Below are 25640 nucleotides of genomic sequence, written 5' to 3'. Positions count from 1 at the left end.
ATAATAAAATGAAGTTGGCGCTGTTGATTTGTGGTTGCCAGGAACGAGGGGCGGCGTATTTGGAAAGAGGCGGGACAGAGTGAGGAGGGAGTGTGATTGCTATGGAGACTGGTAAACTGTGCTTTAGGAAGTCACCAGAACCATCAATTACGTATCAGCAGGAGCAAGAAATGGTCGTGCGACGAGAACAATCATGATTATTCGATTTGGCCTGGCCGCAGATGGTAATTTTGTTGTTTCCAATTTGAAATTACCTACTGTAATGTGCTTATACTGTGTATATGTTTCATTGTATTGTTGCAAGTGTGGAAATCACTGCACATCTGTTTGTCAGACCGTTAATGTTGGTGATCTTGATTTTGTGGTACCTAATGCGGTTGAGTTTTACACAGGTATGATTTGATGGAGCTGAGTCTTAAATGTCTGAACTTTTTAGAAAGATGCCCCAAGCTCCCAGCTCTAAAATGCAGACCACACTAAGTACCTGGACACCTCTAAATCATCATCTCTCCAATGTTCATGTATGTGCACCAGTCACTATGAAAACAATATTGTATGTGGTCTTTTCCTTTGTTTACCATCTAATAATTGCAGTTTCAATGGGATAACATAGAGTTCAAGTTTTTATAGTTTTCAATAACAGTAACATAAATATTAGCGAAGGCGAATTATGTGCATTAATTCATGCAGGTTTTCGAAGAGAGAAGAAATCTGATTGGAAAGTGGGTAAGGTGGACAGTTTCTCCAAATAAACTTCTCTTGGTATTTGTATTGACATCCTAATCTTAACATGTGCAGATTGTCATGATTAATCATGACTGCACATTTGTCTCTTATTTCTCCTCTTTCATTTGCTTTGATTCACAATTTCCTGTTGGTCTTGATGGTAGCTCAATTTCTCTCATTCTCTGCCCTAGTTTGAGAAGTGGACAGATAGCCAGCGGAAACAGGTGCTGCAAGACTTTTTCTCCAGATGTTCGGTTAGCCAACTGAAATATCTCAGACAGACTCTGAGCAACTTGGTTCCAGAAGAAGCTCTAGACTTTACTAGTGCCCTTCCCAGGGTCATATCCCTTTATATATTTTCCTTCCTGGACCCCCGAAGCCTATGTAGGTGTGCACAGGTATGTGTAACACATGAACATTGATAAATTCACCAATAAATTAGTAATCATTATTAGCATTGCAGGATCCAAGTGAGTTTCAATGGCATGCATTAAATGCAGTATTCTGCATGCACAAAAAATTGTTCTTTTGCTGAACTTGATTCAATCGTTGTTCCATGTTTGAAATTAGTTTTCTTTACTTAAAATGACTATATAATCTCAACACAAACACTTTGAAAGAACCTAGTTGAACTGGGTAAACCCAACAAAATTAGATGTGTCAGTGTACCTCAAATAAATCTCTTAATTTTTCTATGTACTAACTAATGAAAGTTAAAGTTATCATGCTAAATACATGCTGGTTGGAAGCACTACAGAGTGTGGTTTAGTAACTATGCTATGGCTAGCACAGCATTTGCTAAAAAAGTAAGCAATCAGTTTTGTGTGCGACATCTACTTGTCTTCATAGTTAACTCAAGCTGCACTCACTAATAGTAACATAACAGAAACTCTTCTAAATGTCAACATAACAAAACATTAAACACCAACAAGTATCCCCCTTTATATTCATCTTGCACATAAACATGTAATATAACACTTAATTTTAACATTTACTCTTCCTATGAAATCCCATGCAAAGCATGCAGGGAAATGGAAATCCTCTGCCGTTTCATCAATGTTCACGCAATGAAATCAAGCTGTGACAATTTTTAGAATTGTGTTGCTTGGTAAGTTCATTTTAATTAAGTAAATTGTACAAGCAGCATGTAGGCCTATGCCATGCATATGTATAATTATGTCAAAGTACTAGTTTTTCTTTAATTGCAGGTGAGTTGGCATTGGAAAAACCTTGTGGAGCTTGACCAGCTCTGGATGCCTAAATGTCTGAAACTAGGATGGTGCATAACTTTTTCTCCCACACCATTTGAGCAAGGTGTATGGAAGAGGCAGTATACAGAGACAGTGCAGGAGCTTCATATTAGCAGGCCCAAGGTAAGACGATGCTATTAAAAGTTTGGGTCAAGGTAAACCTTAATGTTTTTGGTGTCAGTGTTACCCTAAGTCACAATCTGTAGTTGGTGTTTTGTTCTGTCACATATCACTGTTTTTGATTAGATGCCTACAAAGGAGTTTTTCATTATCCCTGAGGTGAAAGTAATTGGCAGTGAAATGGAGGGGTCACTTCCTGTGACTGGGAAGTTAATCCTCTCAAGTCAGAATGGGAAGAGTAAAGATGGGAATAGCTTTGTGAAATCAGCCAAAGCAATTCTGCCGTGGAGAGATTCGGACAGGCATCCCACTGACACGATACGCTTTAACTATTTGGATAACCTCGACCCAGCTGAGCAAGCAAGTAAAGAGTAAGTCAATGGCTTCAATTAATCAATTTGACTTATTTTATCCAACATGCATACACATAGATACATATATACTGTATTTGAGTGGATTTCTTTAGTGAGGTAAAATAAAAACATCATAAAACTGGATGCGACCCACTATTAGGTATTCTGCTCTACTAATAAAAAGAATAAATAATAATAAATAATTCCTCCCATATATTAAATATAGTGTTATCAAATTCTATTAACTATATTTATATTGTAGGTAAACATCTGTTTGCACAGGTAAATGTGTCTGTGTGACCATTTAATAATGTTTAGCTCAACTACTGCACAAAATCCAAAGCCATCTTTTTCTCTGCAGACTCATAAAGGGAAGATTTAATTCCAATACAACAAGACAAGAAAATTCAAAAAAAGAACCATCTCACACAACATACAAGCTGCGCAAGGCCAAATCTTTGGTAAGCCAGTAATTGTCATGTGACTGCTCTGTTGATTCTCATACAAATCAGCAGAAGCATGCAAAGAATTCTCTAGAGACTACATAATCAAGAGGCATCATGCATACTAAACAGACTGTACAGTACATGGAATATCACAGACATGTGCTGCCCAGAGGGAAAGGAGGGCACTGTGTTGCTAGGAGAAGAAAACAGACATAGAATAAATGAAGTTAGAAATTAAGGCTTTCATTTGTGTACTTTCCAGATGTTTTTGTCCTTGGATCTCAGTACAGCAGGTAAGCAAAGACATAACAGGCCACAATGGGCAACAAAGAGTTTAGAAGCGCTTTCGGGAAACATGGACTCCATAAAGAGACTTGCCCAGACCTCCCAAAGGAATGCAGGGATACGTCCGGGTCCAGTAAGGCCTTCAGTGCCCAGACTGAGTAAGGAGGGGCACCGTGCATCAATGAGATCCCATCGAAGCACACCAAGTAAGTTGCTTTTGTGTCAATCAAGTCAATCTGACCAAGGATGTCAAATAGTGTCTGGGCCTATGGGGAAATAATTGAATATTTGCATTTAAATGAAACTATTGAGTGTAATACAATTTGTTAGATTATCTGGTCTAATAAACATTACTTTGTTTCAGCTGTGTCTCTTTTTGAAGGACAACCATGAAGGACACCAACATATCAGTGATCTAAACTGGATACACAAGGCCACCTTCTGGAGGATGTTGGAATAGCAAAACGAACAACTTCACAATTAAATTATTACTAAATGATTAAGTGATTGCAGCACAAAAAAATAAAAAATAAAAAAATATTTTATTTATTGTAAAAAATAAATTAATAGTACACAAACATAGTAAAATAGTTATTGTTTATTATGTATTTGCATAACTATGTCATGATTTCTTCCTCTGTGTTTCCTTTTCCCCCTGAATCCCTTGTATTATTTAAAGGCCACTAGATGTCCCCTTTTGCTCAGTATGTCTCCCACTAGTGAGTAGGACATATGAGCTACTATTGTTGTAGTTTTTCTGTTTTATTAACTTGGTGAATTAATGATTAAAATTAATTGTTGAATTATTTGAAGAATGATCAGCTTGCTTTCCCGATTTTCTCAGATATACACTGTTTATAAGTTTCAAAACTTAGAACTTTGTCTTTGTCCTGGAAACTGCTAATTTCATCTAGTAAAATGTGTTCTAACATTTGTTTGCAACAAATTACGGTATATGACAAAATACCATCCATCCATCCATCCATCGTCAACCGCTTATCCTGTGTACAGGGTCGCTGGGGGCTGGAGCCTATCCCAGCTAACATTGGGCGAAAGGCGGGGGACACCCTGGACAGGTCGCCAGTCCATCGCAGGGCCAATGACAAAATACATTTATGTCAAATTTAAATATATGAAAATTACAAATGTATTAGTTTACTTAATTTTCACTGACCTTTATGAGTAGTCGGGACCAATTTTCTTTTGCAAATCTTTACAGTTGGGTTGCTATTGGAAGTTTAATTTAATTTATTTATCATGCATTTTGGTGGATGGCAATGTATTTGACTCAATTACTTAATTGTCAACTCAATTTAATCATTAGCACCATCATGAACCATCAGGCAAATCATTCCTTTTTTAATTGTTATGAGTCTGAATAAGGCCTTATCTTATCTGACCAAGATTGGAGCTGTGTGTGCACACCATCCGCAATAGAGAGCAACAGTGACCGACACGCTCACTTTTTCAGCCGACTGGGTTCCGGAAGCATTTTTCCCCATTCATTTTTTACATAGGCTTTTCATAAAAGAATTTGAAGCCATGAACCAAAGCAACCAGCTCTGAGGTGAATCACAACATTACAAATTGTTTTGAGGCAAAAATTTATTTGAAAATCAGACAAAAAGACACAGCTAAAAGACTTTGTACTTACCGTCTTTAATGAGGGCATGGAATACAATGGCATGAAGCATTGCGAATGATGTCATTGAATATAAAATTATGGGAATATATAAAACTATTGATTTTAGGTTGTTGATAATAAGAACAGACACAATATATTTTACATTTATTGCAAAATATTCCGATAAGTACATATAAGTAGTATAAGGGTGAAGAGACGCTGACATTAAGTCATTCACAGTGTGTCATAAGAGTGGGCGGTCGCTATGAGGCACATTTCTTGGGCTATGTTGGCCGTGGTTCTCTGATTGGTGAAGCTTGCTCTGCTGGTAAGGTTATCATTGAAAAATTAGTTTATGGAAAAAAAATTATAATGGGATTTTTACTTCCGGAACCACACTGTTGCACTCTGTTACACGCCCATGTTTATTAACAGAACAAAATAAAAAATAGCTGTTTATCAAGGTAAACATAATTGTCTTAATAATTGTACAAAAACTTCTGTCTGTATATATATATATATATATATATATATATATGTGTGTGTGTGTGTGTGTGTAAAGTCTGTCACGTCGTAAATGGAATAAGCCCTTAATTATGAAAATCTGTTTCTCAAACCGCCATTTTGGATCGGTGCGCCTGTCGCTGTGTTCACGCTGCTGACTCTCCTGTTGAAATATGTAATACACTCACTTTACTTGAATGCAACTGAAGTAGGAGAGTAGAAGGCGGAGCTCTCTCAGGGCTGAGTTGGTGGACTTTGACAGAAGCAGATCCCTTGGAAAAACTGTATTTGCGGAAATTATTGGTAAGTGTAATATATCTTCCTTTGTGTCTGCCTTCTTTTTCAAGCAATTGGAAAAATTATGTATTTCCCCGAACTCTTGTGAAAGTCAGCGCGTGAGCCACAAGACTGCTGTAGCTAGCGCTGTAGCTCTCTGTGATGTCTCGGTAGGAAGTCCTTCTAGGTCTTAGCGTTGTTTCAGTCATATTTTTTCATATTGATTTCGTTGTTAAGTTCTATAAATTTTCTTGTTTCTGTAAATTTAATATAATATTTTATATATAAACTAGAGAGACGTTAGTAGTACTCAAGATTCAGTTGTTGTCCATTATTAGTGATAATTAATATGATAATTTTAGAAGTTCTAACTTGCATTAATATTGTTGCAGATTCGTTATGTAGTTATATAAAATGTGTGTACTTCATTCAGTTGTCTGGTTTACGAACGAACTAATATTTTACAATGAAGCCCCCCCACTGTCGGTTAAATTGAGTTGTCAGTTAGCTGTCTCGTGCGAGCAACATATTTACTACCAACGGGTTTTATCCGCTTGCTGGCTTTTTTATTTTTAAACTGACGTTGATCCAATATAACGTACTGCGTGTGGAGTTGTTTCCTCGTGTAATTGGTAAAATATCTCAAAGTAATGACTTATTCAGGTGATTTTTCATTGGGTGATTTATCATCACAAGTTTTATGCCTTAGTTCAGTTGGCACATGAACTAGAGATTTGCTCAAATCCTGCTTTACCCAGTATCATCATTACCAGGTTAGTTTTGACGAAAATAGTCTGTTAAATGTTTGGTAGCTTTACTTGAAATTACTTTCAAAGCATTGTTGGCTTAGTTTGTCAAAATACCTGCATTCTAGTCATGCTTTGTTCATGGACTTTTAAAATGTATTTTTTGCCTTAAATGCAAGCAAGAACATTGTTCAAGAAATGTTTTCTTTTGTGTCAAAGTGTCAAAATGGCAAAGGGAAGCTTAAAGTTGTTATTGTCTTCTGGCCACAACAGCTGTTTCTTCACTGACACTTTACTAATGGAGAGCAAAAATCCTACCCATTGGATCCTGTTCAGGGACTGTAGAGGATGACATCAGCGTGGACATCCCCATAGTTTGGAGTGATTTTGACAAGTTGCCAAATGGTAACTTGGGATATTTCGCTTCTTGCTACTTCAATGACCCATTTTTTCAGCATGCTTCTCTGGCCAGCCAGAGGGTTTGTAGATTTATTGTTTTCTCAGATCAGTTTTGAAATGCTGCCTGTTGCCAGACAGCCGGTGACAGCTGCAGTCCTCTGCCTAGTGGTTGAGCCTTTGGGTATGCTTTTTTGCATGATATCTTTTGAAAGGATAAGGGTCTTATTTCAGAGTGGTTTGACCAGTCTCCCATCCTGACAAAGATTCCATTGTGGTTAGAAAAGAGCAGAAGCACCTGGAGATTGATAATAGTCTAATTTTCTGGGTTAGTACTTCCTCTCAGCTCTATACTGTATATTACCCCTGCAAAACTGAAAACAAGACACCTAAATGTCTTTTTGTACAGATCTTATTATAGCTGCTTTGTTTTAACCCTCGTATTTTGTTTGGAATCTGCATTTGTGGGTCAATTCTGACCCGGTGGAATTCAAGCTTCTAAATCATACATAAACCGATGGTTTTCATTAAAAAATATATTCCAAGTCATTTATATGTTCTTTTCTGTTCATATGTGTAAAAAGATTGATATTTTTGGCATGATAACTGACAAATATAAAAGTTACAATTAAATATGCCTCTTTTAAAAATAAATAAATAATAGAATGTAGAAATTCTTTGACATTTCAAAATATACATTAACTACAGCAAATCAGTGTGATACATGTGAAGACATCTTTTTATGAAATTTTCTGTGAAATTTCATTAAAAGATGTCCACATGTGTCACACTGGTTTTGCTGTAGTTAATGTATATTTTGAATTTTAATTAAATATAACAAAATATATAATTTCTTTTAACATCTTATGCAAGTGTCAGCAATCTATGGCACGTGGATGGGTAATCACTGGTAGAGGTCTTCATGGGTCCAAACATTCATATCCTGGGAGAGAGAGACCTGATCGACACCGATTTCAAAGCTGATTGCTATTAACAAATGAATTTACAAGTTGTGAAAGCAAGACTTTGTGTTTTACCTAATGTAACGTTAGTAGCTCTCTCCCCTGTGCCTGGCCGTGACGCATATAATCAATCCTCCTTGCCAAGAAAGTTGGTAAAATACATCCAGATTTTCTGTGATTCCTCTCTTGGTGATTAAAACAGCATAGCTAATCCACTCATTATTTCAGCTTCTGAAGTCCACTTGCTGTCACGTTGACAGATGACAAACATGATTTGTTTAGAATCAGCTTTGCAGTTTTTTTGTATCTCGCATAAGATAACGTAGACTGCTTGCCCTTTTGAAATATAATAAAGATTGCTCATTCATTGCCACTGCTGCTAATGTTAGCAATGCTAATTTGCTATTGTGTGCTTTAACTCCGCTCTGCCTCTGACGTCACTCAGTTCGTTGTGGATCTTATGTCCCGGCCCACACTTTCTCATCCTAATTTTACAATGTTACAACACACACACACACAGCATCATCATCATCAGTGCTGATCACAGTCGGGTCTTCTCAGATCGACTCTGGTAGTACACATAATGTTAAATAGACCCGGGAACCACAGCAATAGAATGGGACCCGACCCGGACCCGGCCGACCATATAAAACATTGAACCGAACCCGTTCAGGTCCCTGGTGGGGTCTCGGGTCCTCTGATTAGGGTGGACCCTTGAATACCTCTAATTACTGAGATGGCAGCAATGGCATGAGAGGTGTAGACTGTTTTATGTATATAAATTCCGCACCTGTATTCCAATCCACATCTTTATGTAATCCTTCCTCATGATCACGCAGCGTGTTTTCATGAACTGAATGGGAGACCAAACAAAAATGTATAAATGTAAAAGACATTAGTATACACAACAGACCCGTGCAGCACAAGCAAGCCATTTGCATCACAAGCTGGCAGTGCTTCACTTTCGGTTAATCGTGCAAGTAAATGCGCCCACTTTGCTGTCTCTCCGCTAGCAAAGTCTTTCTCGGATGCCATGTTTGTTGTTTACAGAAGTGTTGCATGGATTACTATAACGTCGACTAATCGTTTCAGCCCTATAAGTGTGCATATTTTTTAGATAATTCCTTGTCTCTCTGGAAAATGTTTTTTGTTAACAAAGTGAAAATAAATAATCCTTCAATCCCCCTATTGCAATTATAAAATATGTCTGTTTGAAAATATTGTTTTAGAAATGGTGCTCCCTCATGTAAGGTGGACAAACTATGCCATATAAAAATTACTGCACGAAATTACATTAAAATCAAATCGAAATCGAAATGATTAATTTAAAAGGTGTTTTGTGGCATTGCTTAAAACGTTTTTTTTTTTTCCATGGTACGGTTGACATTTTTGTAGAACTGCTCATCAGCATACATGGAATATTTTAAGGAGAACTGCACGTGTTACATTGATTTTCAAGGCCTTCAGTGCTGGCTAGCGTTGAATAATTGATTAGTCTTTGCCTTTTTTCTAGGCTTTTATAGGCGTTTCATGCCATGCTGAGTGTGGTGGCAGAGCATGTGAAGGATCACAAAAGGGAGTGCAAAGATTGTAGTGAATGTGCAGTGTTTTAACAGCGTGTAAATACATTGTGTGTCATCCAAAAGGCCTCTGCTGCCTCATCCAGCTGGCAACAGGGCATGCATAAAATCGCTTGTTAATCCACAGAGGCCGTTTGACTGTTCAATGCAGTGCAAGTGTTGCAGGGTAAACAGGATGCACCCTCCATTGTTTTAGCTGTCCATGGTTTTCTAAGTGTGATTGGATTAGTCCACTCATGTATTGGCCAATCACAGTTTTCAATATTTTATGTTGATCAGTTTAGATGCTGTGTCTACTTCTCTATTTATCTGCAATTCCAAATTTTGGATGCAATGCATTTCTACAATTTGTATTTTATTATAAAATATGTCATAATGACAGTGCAGGTCATTCATAATAGACTGATTCTGATGTGCTGATTAATGAGTGTCTGGTTGTGTATGTTGTGAAATTGCAGCCATTCTATTTTATTTGCGAAAAAACATTAGATCTGTCCACCTGGCTTTGTTTTGGATCATCTGGCTTATGCCTTGTCCACACTAATACGTTTTCATTTGAAAACGCATATTTTTCTCTCCGTTTTTGCCTTCCGTCCACACTGAAACAGTGTTTTTGTCTGCGAAAACTGAGCTTTTTGAAAACGCACTTCAATGTGGATACATTGAAAATTGATATATCGGAAAATTATTACGTATTTGTTGTCACGTGACGCAGTCATGTGATCTATCCAACCAAAACAATGAAGATGGCGACCCGTGTCATAGCGGCACTGTTGTGCCTGATTCTCATGAGTGTCGCTAAAACACAAGCAGTTCGGCTTTCTCAGGCTGCGTTTCCACTGGGTCGGACGAAATCCGCTCAAAGGCGCTCACAGCACTAGGAGAGAGCTTGTTCCGCACCTCTGCCAATCCTACGATCCACCTTGCGAGCATGACGCTCTGCTTTCATAGGAATTAATTGAAAACACTCCTTCGCTCACAACAGGCCAATGTAACGTAGGGTCAGACTGGATGAACTTGCTAATGCTTACCGCCTTGCTAACGATTAGGTTACGTCAGACACCGGATTGATTCCATCCTCACCACAAGACTTCATGACAGCGGTTGCACCCTCTCATCGTCTCTAGTGAAGAGCACGACAGAACAACAGTCATGTGGACAACAGCTCTGATCTGTCTTCGCTATAATCTTGAATATTGTTCTCTGGCACCAAACATGCATCATTTCTACCCTGTCCCGCTCCGAATGCGTCGGCTCTTTTCCCTGCATGTGTGTAGACAAGAAGCGCCACATGAGTTAACGTGGTTTCAAAGCACCTTTTAGACATAACGTTTTTCCCTTCTAAATGTATCTTTATTAATCAGCATTTTACGAGCTTCTAATAATAAACAAATTGATTTCGGTTCTAATTTTGTGAAAATTAATTAGATGTCAGGAATGGATAAGGAAAGACTAAAATTACTAGTTGGTAGACTAGGCTCTCACTTTAATGATAATATACAAATGTTTTTAAAAAATGTTTTCTAAATTTTCTCTCGGGACACCCCTGAACCCACATTCAGCATCATCATTTGACCGTCTCTGGACCCCCTGTGCAGTTTTTTAGAGACTATTTTGACTGTTTAGAATTTATTTATTTTTTTAAAAAGTGCAATGTGTAAATATATCGTGATAAATATCGATATCGAACAATATGAAAAAGATTATCGTGATAAAAATGTTGTCCATATCACCCAGCCCTATTGTACAACCATCACATTGCGTTTCTTCAAAAGCAAAGGGAAGTTTACTCAGAATTGGTGTTTGGCGACGGAACATGAGGACAATTTCGTTTTAGACCGTACATGCAATGGGGATTTTCCGCATGCGCAATAACATGATTTAAGCGTTTTCGTACGTTTCAGTGTGGACGAGCAACTTTTGGAAAACGCTTGAAAATGCTAGTGTGGACGGAGAGCGTTTCTAAACGAAAATGCCGTTTTCAAATGTATCCGGATTAATGTAGATGTAGCCTTAGTTACCATTGTGCAAACAGAAATACACTTCAGAGACTGTTATACCTCAGCTTGATGCAGATGGGGCCTAGCTTGGATTTACTATCTTAATATGCTTTTTAGCTCTGAGCTCTATTAAAAACTTAAATGTTGTGTGTTCATAAGCAAATTGCAAGCGAGAGATTTAACACATACAGAAAAATCATACAGCCTGAAGTGTGTACAATAAATACACATTGAACTTTTTATACCTATGGAAAGGGAACTAGATCCAGCTTTTACTTGGGTCAGAAATGATCTTTGGTTGTGGCTGATAGGGTTGATCCAATATAGGGCTGGGCAATATGTAAAAAAATATATATAATTTCATATAATTTTCAAAAAGTATATGAAAAATTATAATTTCGTTATTTTACTAACCCAACTAATGACTCGTCGGTGCTTTATCAGTAGGTTGCATGACACGTGAAGCATTTTTTTTTTTTAGCTTTCACTTAAGAGTTGTGCACTTTTTATTTTAATATATCTCTTTACATAAATACTATTTTCCACTTAAAAACTATAATTTCGTTATTTTACTCACTGATGAGCAAAAGGTCGAGGCAGATGGGGAAGAGGACCCGCTGACTTGGTGGAAAACGAACGACAAAAGGTTTCCGTTCATGGCAAGATTAGCACGGAAATATCTGTGCATATGTGCTACCAGTACTCCATCAGAGCGGGTCTTCAGCACAGCGGATAGTGTAGTTACTCCAATCCGCAGCTTATTAAAACCAGATAAAGTGAACATGTTGGTATTTCTGGCCAGAAACATAGAAATGTAAACATGGTCTATGGTGAAAGATATTAGACTTCTTTACGCATTTTTGGCCATCCGTTGCAGAGCTATTCGATTTTGCACATTATTTTTTAAACGTTCATTTGTGTAGTTCATATGACCACTTTACAATATTTCAATCACATAATTTATTTTGTAGCCTGTGCTGAAGTTAATTGTGCTGCTAATTATAAGTGAAATGTTAATGCCGAGTTTCGGTCTGAATGTTGTTCCCGTTTTCTTTGTTCCCGTTTCATTTGTTGTTCTTCTATGTTTTAATAAATGTGTGTTATTCATATTCACCTTGTTTCTTTCATTTGATTTGACATTATGGATTTATGGCCAAGGAAATTTTTCTTTAAAAGTATTAACCAGACAAAAGTTATTTGACGTTCGCTGGTCTGGGTTTATCTTAAACTGCCGCTTCAGTGTATACAAGAGCTATGTGACAATGAGCAAGATTTTCTGAGATACTACAACTACTAATAATTAATTAATAAAGGCTATTTTCTTGTAGCCTACAACATAAAATATTTTAATTTAAATGTACAGTGTAAGACATGTAAAAAAAAGACAAGAAGCTAACAATGTCAAGATCAATATTTGTGTAGCCTGCCTGACACGGTATTTTCAGACTAACACGTCACGTCTCTGGCATATACTACAGTATTTAAAATAGCATATATGCATTAGTTATATTCTCAATTTAATTTACAGAGCAATCCCTGCAAAGTTTTTAGGTTAACTATAGAAGAGACTAGGATTAGTGAGTCACACTAGCAAGACTCGCAAAAGGGGGCGTGGCATCACAATGGTGGCTCTACATCGTGATGTTGGTCAGCCATCACGATGGACGATGATATCGTCCATCGGCACAACCCTAATTTCTATACAATAGTAAAAATTTTCTATCACAATGTATTTAATGTCACTCCAGTTAAACAGCTTTACTGTTTGCGGAACTTTAATTTTGACAGACATTTGAGTTCTTCCTGTGTGTTTTTGATGGTAGTTTTTAATAAGGGTCTCATTCCAAATGATATACTGAAATACTATCAAGCTGGAATATTACTGGAGAAGGAATTAATGTATGTGTGTGTGAAGACAGACAGCAGCGTGGCCCCTCTCGTTCATTCTGAAGTGCGCAGCCCATGCACACTTTTAGAAAATGACATCCTTCTGTTCAGTTATCACACTTGGCCATATCAAGATTTGATTTTGATTAATTGTAATTTTGTCAATAATTTTCATCAAAAATGGACTGGAGTATACTGGAGTATAGTACCGAAATTAGCAACAAGATGATATCATACCATTTAAAATTTTTTGGTATCACAATGTTTTGTAAGTACCAGTATTTTACGCAACTCTGATGACTAATGAACACCGTCATCCACACTTTAAGTTGATGCTGTTTTTCCCTTATATGTTTTTAGCAGCTCACCACCGCTGCTGAATTATGAGTGCATGTGCTGAAATTTCACATGGTTCATTAATATTTTTGACCAGCGGAATGCTTGCTAGCCCCAGTAAGCAGTGTTTTAGTAATAGTTTTTTGTGGTGTTTGGTATATCTTTAAACTATAGAAGTTGTGAAATGATTGATTAATATTTAATACTTTTTGTTAATAAATGGAGAACAAAAAGGAATGTTAGGACAGATTAAATGTAGACCATTACAATAAAATATTTGTCTGTATTCTTCAAGCAATTTTGGTTATTTTTATAACTTTATAAATGTTTATTATAGAAAATGACAATATTCTGAATTAAAATTAGCTGACTAGCTTTAAAACTTAAAAAAACAGTTTAAAAAAAAAAAAAAAACACCATCTTTGCAAACAAGTTGAATACATTAAATGCATCATTAAATTTAGGGCTGTGCCAATACTATCAAATATTGATATATATCGCAATGCTTTTCCTCATGATAATGTTTCTATCCATATTTTATTCAACTCTTTTTGTATTCCTATCATGTCCAACAAGTCAATAAAGACAGAGCAGGTCATCTAAATAAGTGCAAACTCAGAGTGCCGTTTCTCAGTGCAGTCAGACATGCATGCTTCTATGTGGCGCAGGAGTGACTGAATCTGAGCCTGTTTCTGTACATAGATTTTTTTTAAAGAATTAAAAAAACAATGCCTGTATCCTCTAGGCACCTGCTACAAGTGACCCAGCAAAAACATTTTTTTTAAATTGTGTGGATAATTTTGATAAAATCCTGCTTCAAACTACTAAAACACACATTACTCCCATAGGCTCTCATTGTAAAAAAGACAACACTTGTCAGAGAAATGGCGGCATAGCAACTGTTGCTAAGATAGGATTGGTCAGAAACGCTTTTAAGGCAGGGCTTAGCAAAGGGTCAATTGTATTCTATTTAAGCAATATCTCAGATATGTGATGATCTGTTATGCAGCACTTTATTTGATCAAATATAACTCCAATGTTGTATTTTGGATTGGATTGTGCTTTGATGTTCTGTTTAAAAGCACTTCATTAATTAAAAATAATACTGTCTTATATTTAGGGATGCTCCGATCAGGATTTTTACAGCCGATACCAATCTTGTCAGCTGATCAGTCAATACCGATTATTTCACCTTTTATCAAGACCTCTGTCATAACTGGCTATATGTAATCTTTCTGCACACTGTCATTTTAAATAGAATTTTCCTCCTCCCAGTAATATCACTTTTCCTAGTTTTTTCTAACAAAAACATAAACTATTTTTAAATTCTAATTAAAGATTTCTTTTTTTTTTAAATACTTTAAATCAAGTACAGGCTGACAAAATATTCTGTATATTAAGATGGATAAAAAAAAAATTAAGCTTTGCGTCAAACTGTAGACAAACTGATAACCCATTGGTGCAATTAAACTTAATGTGACTTGTTGATTCATTGTCATTATTTCATATGTTTATTATTATTACTCATTTTATTTCTATTTTATTTTTGCATTATATTTAATACATTATATTATCTTAATATTGTATAAAGGATTATTATTATATTTATAAATTCCTTCTCTGCCTTTTCATTTAGTTGAATGATTGTATTAATAGTTCATTTTTCACATGTTGCTGCTTGAACGTTATTGAAGGGAACTCACGCTCTCTTATGAGGCCAAGAGATGAATGGAAAGCAGAGAAAGAGTGCATGTTTCTGGACTCTACAAGTGCTACTATTGTTAATGCTTTTTAATCAGGAGATATTTTAAAAAGATGTTTGAATTACACCACATCTTGTAACTCGCGTTATTACTGAGATATTTGGCTCGTTTTCCCAATGTATTAAATTATTATTATTTTTATTATTATTAGGATATTACTATCAAATTAATATTGAAAATGATTTGCCCATAGACACACAGACATGCATTTGAAAAACTCTATTATAAAAGCCATCTATGCACATATATGACATGCTGATACGGAGGTGTGCAGTCTCGTGGAACACGCACATCTAAAAGGTTCTCACTCTTTGTTCCTGTCTTCCGATTAATTTTTTATTTTTTTTTGCAAGAACAGTATCGTGTATGAGTGCTGCAAATGACCTCAGACATCTCAGTTCATGAGGTGCTTTGAGTTCACTTTATTTCCACAGAGCAGTTAATTGTGACTACAAATCTGCAACCTATACATCTGTGGTTAAAACATAAAATAATACAAAAACACATTCACATTGAACCATGATTTATATTTAAGTGATTATTATTGTCATCATAATTATAATTTTTAAATTTATAATTGTTTTTGTCATCATTTGTGTAAGTAATTTTCCGCCATGACGTTAAGACGGGTTCCTGCATGAAGGTAAATTGAAAGGTGTCTGTGTGTGTGTGTGTGTATATATATATATATATATATATATATATATATATATATATATATATATATTATTCTTTTATCACTTCATTATTTTAATTGCTTTTCTGTTTTCGGTTCTGACAACTATTGTAAAACCATCTTTCAAAAAGACACACTATGTGGTTGACCAATCACAGCAGACTAGGCCAGCTGACCAGTAAGACTGGGCTTTTCAGAAAGGGGGCTTTAAAGAGACAGGAGGTAAATTGAGCATTTCAGACAGCGTATGAAGAGTGGGGAAAAGAAATGTACATTTTGAGAATTGTTTTGGGTGTTTTTTTTTGTTTTTTTTATTAAAGCATGTTAACTTATTCTAGTAGACACCAAAAATAAAATTATGAACATGTAAATTAGCATAATATGGGCTCTTCAACTGCTGAATCAAGTTTGTTGTCTTGCAACACTAGGTCAGGATTCCCAACAATCTGTGATGTCATGACATTGCTGCTGAAGTCTTAAAGGAGCCAGGCATCTTTTGCGATACGAGCAGTTGGTTAATGCAATCGGCCAAATTACCATCATAGGACGTGATTATCGGCCGACACCGATCGGTGGCTGATCGATTGGAGCATCCATAATTATTTTGAAAATTTGTTGAAAAAAGTTATATTTTCATTTGATTGAAACAATCTCATTTTGCATTTGATTGATTTGGAATTCAGAAAAAAGTCAGTAAATAAAAAGGTATTGGACTGTATCGGTGAGCACCAAAAAGTATCGGTACTCGTTCTAAAAATAAAAATGGTATCGAGACATCCTTCTATGAAGTTCTTGAATGTTTTCTGAAATTTCTGTTTAAACCTGATAATGGTAGTATTTTTACCAATAAATTCATAGTATGTTAATATACATCGATGAGCCAAAACATTATGACAACTATGCCTAATATGATGTTGGTCTTCTGTGTGCTGTCAAAAACAGCACTGACCTGCCGAGGCATGGACTCTACAAGACCCCTGAAGGGGTGTCCTGTAGTATTTGGCACCAAGACATTAGTAGCAGATCCTTCAAGTCATGTATGTTGCGAGGTGGAGCCACCGTGGATTATACTTGCTGCTGCACATCCCACAGATGCTCAATCGGATTGAGATCTTGGGAATTTTGAGACCAGGGCAACACTTTGAACTCTTCATTGTGTTACTCAAACCATTCCCGAACAATGTGTGCAGTGTGGCAGGGCACATTATCCTGCTGAAAGAGGCCACTGCCATAAGGAATACCATTTCCATGAAGGGTTGTACCTGGGCTGCAACGGTTTTTAGGTTGGTGGCTTGGTCACACGAATGGCCGGATCCACAGTCCCTTCACTGGCTTTTCATCTTGTATTCAGTGCATCTGGGTGCAATCACTTCCCCAGGTAAACAGAGACACGGTCATCCACGTGATGATAAAAAACGGGATTCATCTGACCAGACGACCTTCTTCCTCTGCTCCAAGGCCCAGTTCCGATGCTCGCATGCCCATTGTAGGTGCTTTTGATGGTGGACGGGGGTCATCATGGGCACTCAGACCGACCTGCGGCTACACAGCCCCATTTGCAGCAGTGTACTGTGCACTGTGTTGTGACACATTCTTCCCGTAACCATCATTACAACTTTCTATGACTTGTGCCACAGTAGACCTTCTCTCTGTTTGGACCAGATGGGATAGCTTTTGTTTCCCTCGCAAATCGATGAGCCTTGGCCACCCAACTCCCTTTCAGCATTTTATGGTTTGTCCCTCCTCGGAACACTGTCGGTAGGTACTTATCAATGCTGACTGGGAGCCCCCCACAAGCCTTGCTGTTTCAGAGATGCTCTGACACTGTCTTCTGTCTATAACAATGTGGCCCTTGTCAAAGTTGCTCAGGTCTTTACTCCTGCCCATTTCTCCTGCATTCAACATGTTGACTGCAAGACCTGATTGTTCGCTTGACAACTAATCTACCCAGACCTTGACTTGTCTTTGTTAGGAGACAATAAATGTTATTCGCTTCACCTGTGAATGGTCATAATACTCATCTGTGTATTATGAAAGCACAGTACTTTCTCAACCAAATACATGACAGGTTGTTGGCATTGCGGAAACTGCATTATACTGGGAAACACCAGTGTGGTGTTTTCTGTTGTTTACTTTCAGCAAACGTCCTGCCTATTTTTCACTTTCTTATTTCCTCCCTATGTGTCAGAGCAGCCACTACGCTGAGGTTAATCAGAGGGCAAGTAGCTTATAGTATGTGAAGTGCAATGATTGCAGAAACCACTGGTAATATTTGTACATAATACCTTAAGTAGAGTATTTGCTAAATGTTTTAGCCCTACTGTATTGCCTGAGAACAGATGCATAGTTTTGCTAACTGCAGGCGGTTATGTAAGTAATAAGCTGTATTTACCAGCATAATGTAAAGTGGAGTGTTCCCAGAGCTGACTCCCCAGCTGGCATATGAACTTGACTGTGTAACCTTGTCCTCCTGAGCTGTCTGGCTGTTCTCCGTTATGCTGCTTTTTTATTGATTTTGGCAGTTGCTGGGATTTAAGATTTATGATGTTTTTGTCCATGGTAACAGTCTGTGAAAGTACTGTGAACAAAATGCATCATAGCTCAGATATTCTTTTTCCTCCCTCCCCTTTCTCTCTTTGTAACCTGGTCTTTGCTTTTATGTTTATTATGTCTTTGTATTAATTTGGAATGGAAGGTTAACCAAGTACCATGTGCTCTTTTTCTATGACATCAGGCAACCATGAACTGGTTATGAAGACCGCATGACCCAGATATCTTTTGATGGAGTCAGTCAGGAATCCAAAATAGATGCAAAGCTAGTAACAGGTTTAACCCCTTTTTGCAACAAACTCCAGGGCACCGTGTTGAATGCTAATTATGTTGGGTGGACCTGTTGTAACTCAAATCATTTTTTTTTAAGCTAGTAGGTCAACTCCTTTGTCTTCAAAAATTCCATAGTCATGCTAATTACACTGTAAGACATGAGCTCAATAAGCAAAGTGTGTGTGTGTATGCAGTACTACAGACTCTGATTGGGCAGCTGGGTGATCAGTGAAGTCACTCTCTTCTCCAATACTCTGAAACATGTCTCTTTGTATCTCAGTGCTTTTGAGATGCAGAGATCACAGAACAGAAGTGCCATTCAGACCAAAACCAGTCTGTAAGGAGAATTGTGTGCCTCAAAGTCCTACATGTTTTATGACGGGCTGTGGAGGCCTCTGAATACCAACCAAAGCCATATGCACTGAGTTTTTCTCTTCCCCTCTGCCTGTTATAAACAATTTAAAGTAAACTAGCTACGTAGATAACCCATTGCCTTCTAAAAGGAGAAGCTGTGATACAAAAGTGTTATTTTGAACTTTCATACTGTTAAAACCAGAGGTTTATATGTACTCTTTGAATGGGGTCCGTTTATTTGGAAGTGTTGCTCCACCCCTGTTGACAATATCTAACAGATCCACAACCCTATTGAGGACAGTGATATGGCAGAGGAAGCAAGGCAACCATTGTGGCACTGTTTGTCACCCCCCCACCCCCACCAGTGCCCATATAGGGGTAAAAATCAACCAGCCTTCTTGAAGCTGAGCTTAAGCCTTAGTCACATTTGCTGCAGCCGGAGGGAGGCACAGTTCTCCTAACCCAATTTTAGGTATGCTCTCCTCCTCCTCATTCAAAATAGAGAGGTCTTTAAAATTTGATGAATACATGAGGACTCGCCCTGTTGTGTCTCTGTTACGTTTTGAATGGTGGAACAGCCTATGTCCCTTTTAGCCTTTTATGACCCTTACAAGTCTCTTGGTTAAAAAACTTCAAAGCCTTTTATTATGACAGGCCTTTTAGTCTATTGATGCAGTATATCACAATCAGTGGTGTCTGTTGACTGTCAGTAAGAAGTAGAGATGTAGGTTTAAGCACTGTGTTGTGCCTGAAAGCTTCTATAAAGCAAACAGTATGCACTTGTGCATAGCTTGCTGACCTTTTGCACTAGTGGCACTAAATATTTTATCTTGCTTTGGACCACCCTTTGTGGTTAGCATACTCTTTGAGTTTGAGCTACAAGCACAGATTCTTCTACAATTATGGAGCCAGGCAGACTTTAAACCATCATATTATTTGAGAATATTATATGCGCCCTTGCTCACTATTTAGTGAATGACTTAACATCCAGTGTACTGTCTGTCTGCACTGGTCTCAGAACCATTAAAAATGCAGCTTATTTTCATTTTAACTCCATATAATGCCTCTGAAAGCAGCTATTTTCAGCTTTTGGATTAACCCACTGATTCTCATTTTGAAAATGCACAGTGAATATAGCAATGTATTTACTAATACTAATGAATAGAACAGTGTTGTACAGTGATAGCAAAATGTATATAAAAATGAAACGAAATGACCTTCAGATATGTGGACATTGTTTATCAGCTTACTGACATGTGAAAAATAACAAATTTTTTAAAGCAGCATGTCAAAGGAAGCTAGAGGCATTACTCTTTACACCCAAACAGGTTATATGAATAAACTTGGAGGTTTCTTACCAGAGGCCCTAGAAGCTATTCAAGGAAATCAACGCCACGCTGTTTTGTCATGTGACAGGGTGCAGCCGAACTTTAACCCTTAAATAAGAGTCTAGAAGTCTTATGAACAGTATTCATTCAGTTTAAATTAATTTAAAATATGTGTTGCGTATAAGTTAAAGTCCTGACTTGAACCTGATTTGAAATGCTGTAGCTTTACCTTAAACAGGCAGTGTATGCTCAAACTCTCCAATGTTGCTGAACTGCTTTAGTTAATAGTAGTTAAAAGTTAAAAGAATAGTGGACCAAAATTCCACCACAGTGTTGTGAAAGACTGATCTCCAGTTATCGGAAGCGTTTGGTTGCAGTTGTTGCTGCTTAAGGTGGCACAACCAGCTATTAAGTTTAAGGGGGCAGTTAGTTTTTCACACGAGTGATATAGGTGTTGGATAACTCTTTTGCTTCAATAAAAAATATATCTATTTTGAAAACTTTATTTTGTTTTTACTCATGTTGTCTTTTGTTTTGTTATATCTCGTTTGAAGATCTAAATCAATTTAGTATGAAAAATACACAAAAATACTTTTTCACATCACTGTCAAATTTAGTCGCACTTGCAGGAAAAATTGCCATGAAATCCTTTAGTTGAAATCAGGAGCCCTGCTTGGGGCAGGGTATTGATACAGATTTTCCACTTTGATTCCGATTCACATGCTTGATTTGATTTGGATCAATTTGGTTATTTCACGTATAATTTCCAATTTGCTTGCATATAAAAGCAATTTGACCAGTCTCAATATCAATTTCTATTTCACAACCAGGGTTTCACAACCATGTGGTCTTGCAGAATTACAAATTAAATGCAGCTGTTGGGCACACCTTTAATTGAGAATTTATGCAAAGGGCCAAATTTAAATGAAAACTAAAATATGAATAAAAAATAAGAATTTACTTGCAAAAAGGGCATTTATCTAGTGAAAGAGAGTGTGTGCTTGAGCACCACTTGGGGTCTATCTGTTCATTTTACTGCCTGCCTGTGTTTCGTCTGCACGAAATTTGATGGAGGTGGCCGCCTCATAATTATCTATGCAGGAAAAACCCTGACAACTAATTTGAGTAAACGTGTTTTAAGTTCTTAATTATTCAAGACAAGTAAGCAGTCAGTAATAAAGAACAATGAAACCAAATTATAAGCAATAAAAACAGTAGAACAAAGATGGGCTACAAATTAAGAAACCGTGCTTGAAGTTTTTAACAGAAGTGTAAATTAGGCTGCACTTGGGGTCATCCTTCACCCTCCCGAAATGATCCCACACTTTGGATTTCCTTCCCGACATAATTACCGCATGGACCAACCATGTAAACAATCATGCCTGTCCATCACTGACTGCGTGACTTCGGCACTTCCTGTGGAGGTTTTTTTTTTTTTTTTGGCTGCGACCAACTGACCAATCAACTTGGTCAACCAAGACTCTTCTCATCGACTAACTTTTGGTCGACTACTGTTTATATTAATACCTCACCAGGTAAAAACCTTACAGTTTAGACAAAACAGCCCTGCACCACCTGCTGGAGTAATGATTTGAGGGACCGTTTCCTGATTCATCCAGCATAGCTGTTACGGTTTATGATATTTTGCCTTGACTTTGTTTAGATGCCCCATTACAAGTTCAATATGTCACAATTAATATTTCTCTGTTGTGAGTGCTAGTCATGCAATCTCAGCAACAACAGATAAGATAAAAACAGCTAGAGATATGCCTGCTCACAGGCTTGTTGTGGAGACCGAGACAGGAAATAGCTGTTTTTTTTACTACACCGTTATTGGTTAGGCTAGACTTTCATGCTTATTGTTTAATGTCCTGTTTCTATGTTTTTAGCACTGCTCTGAGACTGCAAACTGTACACCTTGAAAAGGTCATCATGACCTCCCACACATTGTGAAGTAATTTAACCTTGCTATTTGCCTCCATGGGTGTCATCACAGAGGAAGCTCTCTTTCTCATGTTATTCTGTATCATTACTGGAATGTGTGCACTTGAATCTGGCGCATGTTGTTTAGTGTACATGGCCCTATTTTGTTTAAGAGCACTCATGCCCCCAAAATTATAAAATTAGGAGCAAAGTAAAAATAAAAGAAAAGAAGAAAATGTAACTTTAACTGTGTCTCAAAGCAGCATATGCATGTTCTAAAAAAGTTTAATTAAGGTTTACTACAAAAAATATGAAAGATAATTTATGCCCTAGGTCTACTTTATACATTACATGGCACATTAGATACCTTCACTGTTTAATTTTCAAGTTTATATTGTTAACCTCACACTCGCCATTATACTGTACAATAGAGGATGTGGCAGATCAGAACATCTGCCAAACAAGGATGCATTGGTAATGTTAACAAGAATTTTTATTTTAAGAAAACATTATTCATTGCAGATCAGTTCATGAACATTCAAATATGAATACACAAGGAATATACACTGCCTGGCAAAAACTACAAAGTCACTTATTGGATTTATATAAGCAAATACTTAAGAGCCTATAATTGGATCATTATTGCAGTGGATAATGTTTCAGCTGGCAACAGTTCTTTTAACCCAAACTGATCAGTGTGCAGCTTCCTATTTCTTAAACAGCCATGTTGAAATACATATACCATTGTCATGGAAAAGATGTTATGGTGTTTTAGAAGGGGCAAATTATTGGCCTGCATCAAGCAAAGAAAACAACTAATGAGATTGCTGAAGTCACTGAAATTGGGTTAAGATATGTACAACGCATTGTTAACCTGGAAGGACATTGGTGAACCATCACTGGAAGGACATTGGTGAACCATCGGCTTCGTAGAAGAAATGTGGTCGGAAAAAAATCTTGAATGATCATGATCGGAGATCACTAAAACGCTTGAAGTCACATTGTAAAAAATTGACAGTACAACTCAAGGCTATGTTTATTAGTGAAAGTAAGAGTATTTCCATATGCACAATGCAACGAGAACTTAGAGGATTGGGAATAAACAGCTGTGTGGCCACAAGAAAGCCACTTGTTAGTGAGGCTAATCGGAGAAAACAAACTACTTCAATATGCTAGGGAGCATAGCGTGCTGTTAGATGTGCCTCTCCATTCAACCATTTTAAAGCAACACCACCACTAATATTACAGAGAAGACCAACAACTGAAATACTTTTTTAAAACGCTTCTCTGCTTGCTTTGAAATCAGTGAAAATATGCCAATAACACTGTTAAAAGTGGTTTGCATAAATGGTTCAATGCATTGGGGAGTTTTAATCTGATGTTGTTTTAAGGTTCAACTACAAGCTAGAAAAAGAGAAATTACTCATTCCATATACAGAAGGAATTAAATGTAATATTTCAGTTATAATACAGTGGCTTTAGAGTTGGGCATGTGACTATCATATTTTCGCATCATGATAATTGCTGAAGCTTTTATCACGGTACAAAGTACTATCACGTTATTGAATTACATTACAAAAAAAACAGGTTGAACGATAAATACATTTTATTGTGGTTCTCTTAAACAAGTTGAATTACTTTTTCATTACCAAACTAGCCTTTTAAATTAACAGATAACAAATAACTTTGAAAAGAACCCATAAAATTAAATAAAACTACCTTCAACACAATAGATACATAGGTAAATATAACTAAGTTGATGTCTTAATTTTTAAATGGTCACTATGCCATTGGGCCACTGATCATTACAGATCATACAGGTCAGTATATAACTTGTCTTGTTGAGGCTAATGTTAATGTAAGTCTAGACTAATTTTATTGGGCCAGCTACTAGGCTGCAACAATAGTATGCATGTTTTTTTCTAGATAGCTAGCCAGTTGCTTATTTATAGCTAGGCGCTAACTAGAAATATAATAACCAAGTTAATTTGCACTGTATGCAACGTAGGATTGAGTGGTGTTTCAACATTAACTTAATATTGAAATGATATTTATCTTAGTTGACACTTAGCTAGTTGTCTCTTAGTTTTCAAAAACAGTTTGAAAAAATACTTCCGCACTTACAACTTTACCCTATTAGAAGGCGAATAAGGTGTCTGCTGTGTTCCTCCTTCATTTACATCAGAGTGGGCATGTGTCATTTGTTCTGCATACATGCAGTGTTGTGAATCTTGAGTCACTGATGTGAAATAAAAAAAGATCAGAACAATCTAAACATTTTGGCTACAAGGTTATAGAGAATTATATACAATATTTTTAAGTGCCCACAATAATATCATGCATGTTAATTACAAAGATATACCATATTACAGAATACCGTCACATGACTATTTAGAGTTCATGCTGTTCTGAAAAAACTATTATTCCTTTGACTTTTTTGTCCATCTGCACTGGTTTTCTCTGGTGACTTTCTAAGTTTTACACTTCGTTGACTCTTCATGCATCTTAACCTCAGGCAAACTCCGGGGAGTGGCTCTTATGAGCGTCTTGAATGGCTGATGTGTTGTCTTTTTGTCTGGGTTAAAACACTTTGCCATTGCCATAATAAAGCACAGAATAGATATCTGAAATTGATTTAGACATCTTTTCTTTCTCTACTTTAAAGGTGGGGTATGTGATTTGCAAAACGGCCGGCAGATTTTGAAAATACACAACTCTAAGGTCCTACCTTCTCTCCTCCAACGCTGGCCCTGACTCCACCCATTCGAAAAACATGGACGCGCAATCATGCACGAGCGAAAACTCAGATGCGTAGTGTTCTAGCAGTGTTCTAGACTCACTAGTCAAACAGTGCATTCACCTGCCAGACAATTTTTCAGAGCAAATTGTTGACACAGCAGGAGGAGGGGTTCGCATACCACTCTTGAAAGGTGTAGAGCTGATTTTCTCATAACTGTAAAAAAAAAGAACATAGCCAGCCCTGGCGTCTGTACAGCGGTCTTCTATTCAAAACAGGATTCATAGAAATGTGGAACAACCCCACTAGCACTATAAAAGCTCTATTCTCCATACATAAATACAATCGCTTCCTGTTACTGGGTCACGAGCTTTGAGTATGCGCATGAACGGGACACGCGCGCCAGGGTGGTGGGGGGAGGGGGGCATGGTACGACCGTTTGATTGACACATTTTCTGTCCAATGATTCTAGATGGTTTGGAAATGATTGGCTGGAGTTTTTCGAGTCCTGCCCGTTCCACAGATGATTAAATTGCTTAATTTTC

The 25640-nt window shown here is 37.1% G+C and overlaps 2 protein-coding genes across 6 annotated transcripts in view; both read left to right on the top strand.

Moving 5' to 3' along the window:
* The first annotated feature begins 69 nt into the window (after positions 1 to 69).
* LOC127621743 (F-box only protein 16-like) lies at positions 70 to 3980 on the top strand. Of its 2 annotated transcripts, none has more exons than XM_052095454.1 (9): positions 70 to 224; positions 437 to 521; positions 691 to 726; positions 918 to 1124; positions 1935 to 2099; positions 2223 to 2467; positions 2811 to 2910; positions 3158 to 3386; positions 3545 to 3980. In XM_052095454.1, exons 2-9 carry the CDS (start codon positions 441 to 443, stop codon positions 3571 to 3573), a joined length of 1092 nt encoding a protein of 363 aa, XP_051951414.1. In that variant the 5' UTR covers positions 70 to 224; positions 437 to 440; the 3' UTR covers positions 3574 to 3980. The 2 variants fall into 2 exon arrangements, with proteins under 2 accessions (XP_051951414.1, XP_051951413.1); XM_052095453.1 differs by having other exon boundaries at positions 118 to 224; positions 393 to 521.
* A 1489-nt stretch (positions 3981 to 5469) lies between these two features.
* The window catches only part of LOC127622385 (CYFIP-related Rac1 interactor A-like), a 44625-nt gene continuing 24454 nt past the window's right edge, over positions 5470 to 25640 (top strand). For 3 of the 4 annotated variants that reach the window (XM_052096480.1, XM_052096475.1, XM_052096476.1), the window contains exon 1: positions 5470 to 5611. The gene's annotated coding sequence lies outside the window, so the exon portion shown is untranslated. The remainder of the gene's footprint in view (positions 5612 to 25640) is intronic. The other variant, XM_052096478.1, reaches the window with a different exon arrangement.

Source organism: Xyrauchen texanus, chromosome 28, assembly GCF_025860055.1.
Source record: "Xyrauchen texanus isolate HMW12.3.18 chromosome 28, RBS_HiC_50CHRs, whole genome shotgun sequence".
Lineage (NCBI taxonomy): Eukaryota > Metazoa > Chordata > Actinopteri > Cypriniformes > Catostomidae > Xyrauchen > Xyrauchen texanus.
The sequence above is the reverse complement of the archived record's forward strand: the minus strand, read 5'-3'. Positions and strand labels throughout refer to the sequence as shown.